The 11,571-nt window shown below is 37.6% G+C and overlaps 1 protein-coding gene across 1 annotated transcript in view; it reads left to right on the top strand.

Moving 5' to 3' along the window:
* Nucleotides 1–11,571, top strand: part of COL14A1 (collagen type XIV alpha 1 chain) — a 110,572-nt gene that overhangs the window by 2,639 nt on the left and 96,362 nt on the right. The window contains exons 2-5 of the mRNA XM_027884918.1: nt 273–394; nt 6,055–6,171; nt 7,186–7,329; nt 10,394–10,480. Of these exons, the coding sequence (XP_027740719.1) occupies nt 307–394; nt 6,055–6,171; nt 7,186–7,329; nt 10,394–10,480 (436 nt within the window). The 5' untranslated portion in view covers nt 273–306. The remainder of the gene's footprint in view (nt 1–272; nt 395–6,054; nt 6,172–7,185; nt 7,330–10,393; nt 10,481–11,571) is intronic.

Here is an 11,571-nt window from a genome sequence, read left to right as displayed (position 1 = left end):
TTTTTTTTTTTTTTTTTTTTTTTTTTTTTTTTTTTTTTTTTTTTTTTTTTTTTTTTTTTTTTTTTTTTTTTTTTTTTTTTTTTTTTTTTTTTTTTTTTTTTTTTTTTTTTTTTTTTTTTTTTTTTTTTTTTTTTTTTTTTTTTTTTTTTTTTTTTTTTTTTTTTTTTTTTTTTTTTTTTTTTTAATGGAATCCAAATTTTGCCACAATTTTCATTAACATGGATGCCTTATCTTTGCAGGTTTAGTAAGTTTTTTGGTCTATGTGTTTTCAGACCTGCTGATACTGTGTGTATTGAGAGGAAGAAGATGCTTTGTCGGTATGAGATGCAGAGCTGCTTCCTCTTGGCTTTTCTAGCTGTCACAGCTTTCTTCATCAGTGATGCCCAGGGCCAAGGTAAGTCATAAATAAGAAGGTGGAGCTTTTCACTCTGATGTGCAGAAATAGAGGTTTTTATTCCAAATGCAGATGTTACTTTCCTCTTAGTAGGGTTTGAATCCAGTACTACTGAAATGAAGCAGGAGTTTTACTGCTGAGCTTGGAGGGGCAGGGAGGAGTAGAATTACATGTCTCTGTGTGCTCTTTGAACCTACTGTCTCAAATAGTGTAAATATTTGTGCAAATTTGTGTCTGTTGAAATGAGTTATCCACAACATATTTTTACTCCAGTTTATGTAAAAGTACTGATCAGAAATTGCTGCGATTGTGCTCTATGTAATCAAGAAGGTTTGAAGGATCAGCTATGATATTAAGCTTGCATGGAATATATTTTTTTTTCTTTGTTGGAACAGTAGCTGTGGTAACACTTATATCATTCCATATTGCACAGATCTGCTAAATGTCACAGACTACTTCTGCAGCTTTTTTAAAAAATCCTTTGTGAGTATTAAAGGATATTGCTGGGATTGTGAGGCTTATGTACTTGTGGGATTGTATTGACAGTGGCTTGACTTCTAGAGAAAATTTATCCTATTGCTTGGGGAAGGAGGGGGGAAGAATGCCAATGAGTTTCTGTGATTTCTAAAGAAAGACGTTTCTCTCAACTTTGTATTTATGAAATCCCTTTGGTATGAGACTGTATGGGCATAGCTGGGAGCAGAATTTGATCCTGGGGCTCTTTTAAAGTGTTTTGTATAGTGCATTATTCATGAGCACATTTGGAGACTATTGGCAACCCGAGGCTTTCAAAGTTCTGGTAAATGCAAGTAGCTTTGTCCAGTCTTCGTGGCACTGAAGGGCTGGGTAAGCATACCATCCTGGATGTTTGGGAATCTGCGAGCACTTTACGAGCCTCTCCCAGAACTCAGGGACACGTGTAAGCTGTAATATTTGATGTCGGCGATGTGAGGCGAATGAAGAAAATATGATCCCAGTGTTCAGTGCATCAGTTGTTCTGGTCAGAAATGAGGTCCAGAATGTTTGTGACAATGTTTGAGCCAATAAAGCAAAGCATATGGTTAGTCCTTTCTCTGTACTTCAGTCCAAATACATATGGTTAAGATTTACAAAACAGGATTGGGGGTCGAGATCCATCTCCACAAAGTTTTGCGAATTTCCTTGATCTTGGAAAACTATATTCTTCTCCACTGATTTTTTTTGTTTGTTTTGCTTTTGTTTCTTGTTATTATTTAAACTTTGATTTAGTCAGTTATATGTAAGGGGAAAAAATTCTCCAACTACTAATGCAATGAAATGAAGGTCAGAGAAAGGCTTTTTTCCACAGTAATCACACTAGCAGAAGCTAGAGTTGGTGTACTTGATGAGTAAAGAACAATACTTCCCTTGTTCTTCCACTCTTTCAGCAAGCATCAGCTGTGGAATGCTGTCAGCATGTGATACGAAGCTAAGTGGACTAATGCCTTGGCCCAACATGACTGTTATTTTATTGAATGAAGTGCTATGAAGTCTCTATTCTATGTTCACAGAAAAAAAGTATTTCTTGTTACACTTAAAGTAATAAGATGTTTCTCAAATCCTTTCTTTTCTCAAGATTGCCACTCCTTGCAATAAGCTCTTCATGCAGCTGGCTAGCTATTTGCAATTTAATACAGCACTAATTGTTTTTCTGTTTTAAGAAACTGTAAGCTCTGCCAAGGTGTAGGAAGAGCTGGTATTAGTTCCAGCTTGTGTTTCCTTCCTTTGGCAAGAGTGTTCAGGTAAAGGTGTGTAATGTGACTTTTTGGAGAGGAGAATATATTTCAGAGACTGAAGCCAACACGCCTGAAGCTACAACTTATTCCTTCAGCTGAGCCAAGTGGTTCTATCTCATTTATTGCCCGAATGACTTAAATAAACCACATAGTGCCATTCAGTTTTACTCAACAATTATTTTTTCAGCACTACTGTTTCTGCCCCATTCAGTATAATGTATAAATAACAGCTTTTGTCTACTTATGTTCTTATATAGTACACAAAAATAGAGCTGGGCAAGAAAAATACTTCAGAATTTTTCATCCATTCATAAAGTAACTTGTTTTGAGAGCAATGTCTTTAAAGATGGAAACTTTTCTTTGTGTAGCAATAACTTTCATGTGTTACTACTGTAATTGCTAAGTAATTGTAGAGCTTATTAACTTATTCAGTTCTTATGGTAAAAGTAAATTGGAAGCCACAAGGTTTAGTTTGTATCCAATCTTAGACTATTTGATGTCTATTTGATGGTATTTTTCCTTTTCATTAAGATACTGAATAGTTGAAAACATTCTTTCCCTAGTTGTCCAGAAGAGTTATGTGTTTGGAGTGGTAATTTATCTGGTGGCATAAACCAAAGCCTTAAACTTGTCAGTTTTCTTTTGGGTGACTGCTCTAATGCTGCTGAAGGCCATTCTCTTTTGCATTCCTGTAAAACCACTTAACGAGATCTAGCTACTGATTTTTATCAGTTAACTGACTCAGCTTGGATTAATTTTTTTCCCTTTCTGCAAGAAGTGAGATTTTGTTCCACAGACAATAAAGGTCCAAAGAAATAAAGATATCCTCTTCAGGTTGGTGAATGTGTAGTAATTCCCATCAATATTTTGTTGTCTGTTCGAGTGTTAGATTTTTAACTTCCTTAGCTATATGTACTTCTCCATGCCAGAATGTTAGTCTTTGCACAACTAAGACACAGTTGATTGTCTGTCTAGTGAATAATTATTTTCTTTCTTATGGTTAGTTGCTGTGTGGGAAGTTCCCTTCCCCTGCACTGCTGCCTTTGATACCAAAAGTACCCAGTGAAAATTGACCAGTTGTGTAAAGACTATTCTGGCACAACTTTCTAGTCTTTCACGTTGTAACTCTGTAGTGAACAAAAAAAACCTTTGGGTGATTGTGTCCTTCTTTGCTTGTAAGATCTGTGATTGTTTTTTAGGGGCTCAAAAAAGTTACCTGGTTTGGTGATGGCTAATAGCACTTAGGCCAGAACTATGCTTCTTTGTTAGAAGGTACTTTCATAAACTGCCCAGTTGAAAGTAGGGTGGAAAGGAATGATGGGGAAGGAAGAAGATGGCAGAGAAAATGAACTCTGAAATTCTTAGATGTGATTGTTGTTTTTTGTCAATCTTTGGTGTTACCTTGTTGCTCTCTGCTCTGCCTCATAATCCCCATACAAATTTATCACTTAATCCTAGTAAAATCTGCAGCATTTTCACACTTGCATACAGTCATTGTTTAAAAGTTTATTTGCTATTCCTGAGACAAAATAAATAATAAAAGGAATTGTAGAATTATAAACTTCTAGGTATGATTTGTCACTCTTGGTTCATTCAGCCCAAATTTATTGTGATTTATGTATAGCTCAAAGACACAATTAATCTTGAGAATGAATTAAAAGCTGTAATCCATAATTACAGTCTGCTTGGCTTTAAAACCTTTTTGCCATAGTCTCTGTCATTTATTTTTTTTCCAATTATAGCATGCTGAACGTTCTTGCAGAAACCTGCCCAGCAAAACATTTCGCAATATGAGGGCCAAATTTTCAAAGAACGATGTTGTATTTGCAGCAATTCCTGCACTTTTGCCTGCAGCCTCTTTTTGTCTAAACTTCAGAGAGGTGACAGGCAGACTTGAAGACAAGGTTTGACGAGATTGTGTCCAGCAACTGAGGACATGCACAGGTTGGGTGTAAGCCCAACGCTGCAAATCAGAACAGTTTTGAATGCGGAGCTGGTGTGCTGCCTGCTGTTTCTGTCCCCTTGCCTCTCTTCTTGAGCTTGTTCTCTAAACTCTCTGAGAGGTGGAGGTGCTACTAAGCTGCTCCTGATACTTATGTACTCTCTTTTCTGTGCTCTGGTGTTAAGTCCCTCAAGTCAGAGAACTGCAGAACCTGCCTTTGGGCTGACAAAACTGCCAGTTATGGATCGAGAGGCTGATGCAAGGGAATGCATCTCTTGTATTAAATCTCCATATTTTTACTTTGAAGATCCAAAATGTATTTAATGATAGATGGCATGAAAAAACCACACACCTCCAAATCTCAAAAACTACAGCCTGCCTCTTTCCTTCTTTCTTCCTCCAAGCTGTTGGAAAAAGTAGCATGTAGGAAAAAGTAATCAGCTCAGGACAGGTCTTTGGCTGCTGCCGGTGCCAGAGCTGCATTGGCTGTAGCAGGTCAAGTGGAGAGGCCAGAGACTGTTGGCTAGCACACTCTGCCTCTTGACTCAGATGCTCCATGTGCTGTAATCCATGTGCCTTAAATCTCAGAAGTATAATGAGAACTGTTGGTTTATTGTATCTAATGGACCAACAAATGGTGGGCATAAGCATAGTCAATTAAGAGCTGTCTTAGCACTGGGGAAAAGAAACTGCCACTTCTCTGTTTCAGATTTCCCTTATTTCTTGGACTTACTAACAAACCTAAAGGGTGGTAGTGGCAGAGACACCAAGGGTTTGAAAAATGAAGGAGAAAGTTCAGGGGGCTATGAAGACAGCAGGAAAAGTAGCAATAAGGTTGGTGGAGGTGTTTGTTAAGATTTTCTAGCCCTTTCTGTAGTTCAGCCTCTGGGAAGTTGGCTGCCTCTCCCTGTGGATCAGTTTGTTCTTTTTGAGCCAAACCCTATTGAAATGATGATTTCCCCTTATTGACAGCCTTGGTTACCAGAGGCTGCACTGCTAGCAGCTCTGCTGCAGTTGTTCAGTGAAGGAGGGATGTACCTCCCTGAAGTAGAGCAGAAATGTTATGTGGAGTGTTGTCCAGCATCAGTGGAGCTTGACTGAGCAGAGGGATGTGAGGCCATAAAAATCTAGTTTATGTGCAGAGGCACAAAGTTACTGATATTACAGTAGCAATGTGGGGAGGTTTTTGCATTTGTTCTTGTGTGGATTTCTTCACTGATATATCACCTCTTTCTCAATCATTTCATATTTTTATTCATTTCACCTGCTGCTTCAATTTGAAACCTAGGTGATGGCACAACATAAATAGAAGCCAGATTTGCTTACCATCCAGATTGCCCTGGTCTAAATCTTGACTTGCCTGTTCATGCTTGCTAGTCTTCATAAGACTGAAGCAGTGCTTGCAGCTGCAAGTCCTTCTGCTGCTTAAGCCAGGTTTGCAAATTGGGCAGCTGATGTTCCCTCTGCCTTGTGCACGCCTGTCTTTTCTCTTGGTTATTCTCTCTTCACATGGATTTGAAAATTTGGCCCTGAGTGACATTAAATGTGGGTAAATGCCCATGGTAATGAGAGGTGAAGGAGTCCAGGTCATGCAAATTGCCAGAGTAAGCAAGGAGAGCAATTTTAATTCCCATATATTAACAAAGAGCATTTTTATTACCAGCTTTGCTTGCTAAACTAGAGTCTTAACATCTAACATGGTTTGTCTTTCTGCCTTCTGCTATTAGGTTTTTAGTTTGTTTTTGTGAAGAGATAAATAAAAGGTCTGTCTGAGGGAAGTAGTGCACCTGGGGATGTCATTTTACAAACTAATAAACTGATGTATGTGACATTTTAAATAACTTGCATCCTTTATCATTAAAATTTTGTGTTGTCTTCCTATATGTGTTAATTTTTGTTTGTTTTAAAATTAGTAGTTAGTTTTTATTTGAATTTAAAATATTGTTTTCTTTCCAAACTTGCAGTGTCCCCACCAACAAGACTAAGATATAATGTAGTGAGCCCTGACAGTGTACAGATCTCTTGGAAAGCCCCCAAAGGGCAATTCACTGGATATAAACTTCTTGTCACTCCGAGTTCAGGTAAAAGTCTGTATGTTCTCTTTGAAGGTAAAAGGACTGTCTTCCTAAGGCTTAAAACTTTTCAGAAGCCAGTGTCATTCCCTAAGGACTGGGAAACTGTGAGCAAGCTTTGGATAATGGAGTTGACCAGCGGGTCAACAGAAGAGACTGAATTCACTAAGGCTGGTCACAGGCATAGAAAATGTCAGCGTGAATGCTAGTTATGCTTCATTGTGACTGATCTGTCTTTACCTTTCTTCCAGTGGGGTGTAAGGAAGTGTAGGAAGTACTTAAGGGAAAGCATATTCAGTCAAAGTTTTGAGGTGGATCTCCCCGGCCATTATCCCATAGTAAGCTCTTTAGAAAAGATCAAAAAAAAATAAAAAACCAAGCGACCTTTAAAAATTTTTTGAATGAAAAGTTGAAAAGGTAGACAACGAAGTGGCTACTTTGTATAGGGCTGTAGTGGTCCTACTTCTGTATATTTGAATATAAAATTAAATATGGAAACAAATTTTAACATACAGCTAAAATGCCCATTTGTAAATATTTGTATGCAATCTTTATAAATGAACAGAGAAATACTTAATATTTGTATTTATATATGAGAATTTCCTTGCCCAAAGAAATTGTCTAAGAGAGTGTTCAGAGATGACATAGGTATGATGGGGTTGGAAGTGGCAGCCAATCACAGAGCATGGGTATGATGTTACCAAATATGCTAACTTTTTGTAATATGTCTCATTTCTTAATATTTTTGCTGGACACTGTGGCTGTTTCATGAGACGCAAATACAAAGGCTGATTGATTTATCTCAGAGTGTTTTTATGTAAGAAAAGTGGTTAGACTGCCTGACTCCTTGCTTGTTTGGGATGGTCTTTGGTCTGACTGTATGGATAGTCCCAAAAATGGGAATGCTTGGGTCATGGTAGAGCTTGAGGTGTTTTTAAGTCATTACATTTGCTCTGCTATAAGAAAAGCAAACGAAGTTATGTATTTGTGGGATTTTTTTTTTTTTTGTCTTCTCTATTACAGGTGGAAAAACAAATCAGTTAATTCTTCAAAACACTGCAACCAAAGCAATTATTCAAGGTCTCATTCCAGATCAAAACTATGCTCTTCAGATCATTGCATTCAATGAAGACAAGGAGAGTAAGCCAGCACAAGGCCAGTTCAGAAGTATGTGTCTCTTGTGCCTTACTTGCAGAATTTATCAGATGTTTAGTGTAACTTTTGAAATGGTAACAAGTCTGACACAAAGGGGATAATGGAAAAGCAGTTTCTGCTGTGGTAGAAGGCTAATTAAAAGCCACAGATTTTAATTGGTACAAATACAAGTGGAGGCCTGAATTGGTTGTCCAGGAGATTCTTGCATTGGGCTTTGTTTCCACTGGATTGGTATCCCTTCTTTCCTCATTCCATTAGGAAACTAGCTGGCATCTTGTGGAAAGAATCTTCAGTGAGTAAAAAGAAGGGAAGTGTTATATTGTGATACTTAAAAAATTTCCTTTTTATTAGAACATTGTTATAGCTGTGCCAATTGGCAACTAGTTGCTAGTTCAGTACTTTGAAAGGCTGAGTTTTTGCTGGTCTTCAGCTGTCAGATATATTTACAAATTTACTTTTTTATCTGACCAAGACTTAATCTTAATGGCTATATCCTAGTGATTTATATATATATATCTTAGCTAATTTATCTTGATCTTCATGTCAAACATGAAATTGGTCCATAAAGACAAAAATGTGACAGTGTAGGAGTACAGTTGAAAGCCTACTGAATTCCCCTGACACTGAACATTTCTCACTGTCACTGCTAAATCTCCTTTCTCTTAAAACCAGCACAAGATGAAATATGCTGACTACTTGATGTGGTGTGTCAAAGTCTTTCTAGCTTTTCATCACTACAATCGTTTGTGTAGTACCTTAAGGTCTGTCCTGTTTAAGAAACCCACAAAACCACAGATTACTTTAGAATTAAAGAGAAGCCCACAGAAAGCTACAGCAGATTCTATAATACTAAGTGTGGCTGCTTTTTAAATGACCTTTACTCTTCAGGAATAGCAGAGCTGGCAGCTTGATTTAAGAATATGGAGTTGTGCTCTATTTAGTACACTCTCTGCTGCTGGTGAAAACATGTAGTACTTAATAAGGCTGGAGTTTCATTTAACAATATAATGCCTTGCATGAGTAAAACCAGATGCAACATATATACAAATCCTTCTTTTATTGTTACCCTGTATTGCAGGGTTTTTTCCTCCTTTTCTGACACATGGCCACTAATTCTTGAGACGAAAAAAGGTCAAACATATAAAAAGCTTTGAGAATATCATCTGGTTTGGTGCATTAAAAGTATGGTTTTAATGCTGCTGGGTTGTAAGTGACGTACAAAGAGTTCTCAAGCCCATAACAAAATTTTATTGTTAAAAGAATGTTTCTCTTCATATAGCCAGGTATACATTCTTATTCTAGTACATAGTATTTAATTAAATAAGATCAATGGGGATTTTTTTTTCCCTTTGAAAATGCAGATGTAAAAACACGCACTAAATTTTTTTTGTCTGTGTAAATATTTGAGTAAAACTGTTGTTTTCTTGTCTCTTCTTTCTATGTGGTTATAATTTGACAGTTCCCAAATCCAGAAATCTCTCTCAGGATGTGACCAATTTGTTTCCTTTGAGCATTTTCAGCCTTTTATACTATTTCTCTGGAGTCTTGCCCCTCAATAGCACTAGCATTAGAGGAGACCATCAAGCACCTCCTCAGCTTGCTCTTAACCTTGTCTCAAAGAAATGCTCTTAGAAGGCTCAGGAACAGCATCCTTTTTGACTGAGTTTATTCTGGTTATTTCACCTCTCTTGTTTTAGTCAGGGTCTTGTTCAGTTAAGGATTGTACCCAGAATTCTGACAAAGACCTGGTATCTGTAACCCAGCTAATAACCACGATCTCCTCAGCAAGCTTGTGGACCTGAATTTGATTTGCATCAGTTTTGCAATCATGTACTAAAGCCAGAGGTGATGTTCAGGTACACATGCTGTGTTAGTAAGAAGAGGTGTTGTTCTCACCTCTGTACTTGGAGTGTGAGGACTGTGGGTTCTGCAAAGGGTTATCACGCTGAGAAGATCACACTGAGATGTTTGATGTCTTGCTCTCTTCCTGAGACCTTAGTCTTGTGCTTGTATTTTGAATTGGAACTCGGAGCACTACTGGTTGATTCAGGTACTCCATATAGTGTTGGGTAAATTAGTGAAATCCATTTCACTTTGGCCCCACTAATGTAAACAGAGTGCTGTCTCTCATATAGTCAAGAGACAGATAATCTTCTTTCACCTTCTCACAGTGTTTTTTTGAATGATGTAGCACAGAGGGACTTTGGTCCTGGCTAAGGCTCAGTGCCTGCTTGGATGAATGCCAGTCATACTAAAGAGTGTAATTGGAGTAGAATTTTATTTTCTATTAAAGATATTCTCCAATTCATTGTTTCAAGCTCTTCCTGGCCATTGTAGGCAGCTGGAGTGTGGATACAAATTAGCATTCTGGAGACATGAGAAATTCTGGAAGGGGTTGTTTTGTTTTTTTTTTCCAAATATGTGACTTTAGCAGTGATTTTGCCAGAACCCTTCAGACTGTTAGTAGAGTACTAGTGGCTACCAGTGTAATAGTAGGAATTGCTAACCAAGCTGATTTCTGCTTGGCTGTTGTGAGAGATTTGAGACATAGTAAGGGAGGTATTCCACCCACTTGTGGGACAGGAAACTGTTGAAGTCTCAGCTTTGGAGGAATCTTGCACTCATGGGAGTATTTGGTGCCCTGAACACAGATTTGGGCACAGGATCTAAGCTGATTCTGTGAAGAGGACAGTGTAACAGCTGGCTTATGTGCTTTTGTGTTGGCTTAGAGTGGAACTCTGCAATGCTGGACTTTCCCCAGCTAGCTTTGCCAATTTTCTGGACTATATTTCCAGTGTGGGAGCTTGTCTGCATGGGCTTAGGTGCTGATGTCACTATTTGGACTCTCCTGTGTGAGGAGAGTCACTTCTGAGAACTTCAGTGATGATAGGATGGGGAACAATCCATAAAACTAATAAACCCAAAGGGAGGGAGGGAAAACTCAGAAACAGTCACTTGTTACCTAAGCATATCTTAAGAAGTTGTGTGCAAATACTTGATCTGGAAGAAGAAAATGATGTGCTTCTAACTGCATTGTTTCTAGATTCATTGATTATTTTCCCCTTTTGCTTTTCAGTTAAAGATATAGAGAGAAGAAAAGAAACAAATAAACCCAAGGTGAAGGATCCAGAAAAAACAAATGCGAGTAAACCAGCTCCAGAAGGTCAGATCATAACACATATGACTGATGTGGTATTCCTACAATAATCAGCTTCTTTATTTGCCTTGGCCATTGTAGAGATTTTCTGCAAGTCAGTACTTTAAATCTGGTTCCCAGGGTTAAATTAAACAGAAAGGAAAAATCAGTATTTTCAGGAATATTGGAGAGTTGCTACAACAGAGATTTGCTTTTAGTTCTGTGTTTTGCTTTACCACTTTATAAATTAAGTGTTAAATATCACCATGAATAGACAAAAATTATTAAAATCCTTTTGCCTATACTTCCCCCCTGGGTGCACTTTGAGGAGTGAAAGAATTGTGTGTGTGTGAGTGTACATAATAATGATTTCATATCATCTTGGCTGTAAGACAGTCTTGCAGTATTGATTCCCACCTAAATTCAAATTGATACTATTGTATAATTAGGCATATAATAACTTGATAACTGTCCTAATGCAGGTTATATATATATATGAAGACATTTGAAACAATTTGAGGGAGGGGAAAAAAAGGAGTTAATTTTGTCTAGTTGCAAGGAGCCAATCTTCTGGTGAAATGCGATATTGCTTGCCATGATTTTGTCTAGTATGGATGAAAATCTAGTTCAAGCTTAATATACAGCTCTATTTCCTGTTTTTCTAAAATCCAAATAACATCTTCTTTATGAAGTAACCCCAACAGTAATTATTCCCTTCAGTGATTATTTATGATGTACAGAACAAGCACAGAGAAGAGCTTGGTATGAGCCTAAAGAGAGTCTCTGTGAAAGAACTGGACAGTTTCAAGGATGCCATTTTCCCCCTTCCCTTTTGGCTCTGTCTCCAGTAATGCAAGTATCAAAGGCTTCACCCAAAGCTTCTTGAAGCCCATGCAAATTTTTCTCACTTCAGTGGGTTTTTATTCTTACCACACATAGCTGTGTCATGTTTTATTTATTAGCACTTTGAAAGTTTGGTTCCATATAGCATTTCTCAAGCCAAAGCACCCTTGAATTCCATTGAGTATACTGGGAAAAATGTTAGCTAGAGTTTGCAGCACTTAGAGACAAGTTATACCTGCTAGTACATGGTGGGGTAGTTGATATAGGTGATCTTT

This window comes from Empidonax traillii, unplaced genomic scaffold (genome assembly GCF_003031625.1).
Source record: "Empidonax traillii isolate 1590-97213 ecotype Southwest subspecies unplaced genomic scaffold, ASM303162v1 scaffold157:size2224338, whole genome shotgun sequence".
NCBI lineage: Eukaryota > Metazoa > Chordata > Aves > Passeriformes > Tyrannidae > Empidonax > Empidonax traillii.
The sequence above is the reverse complement of the archived record's forward strand: the minus strand, read 5'-3'. Positions and strand labels throughout refer to the sequence as shown.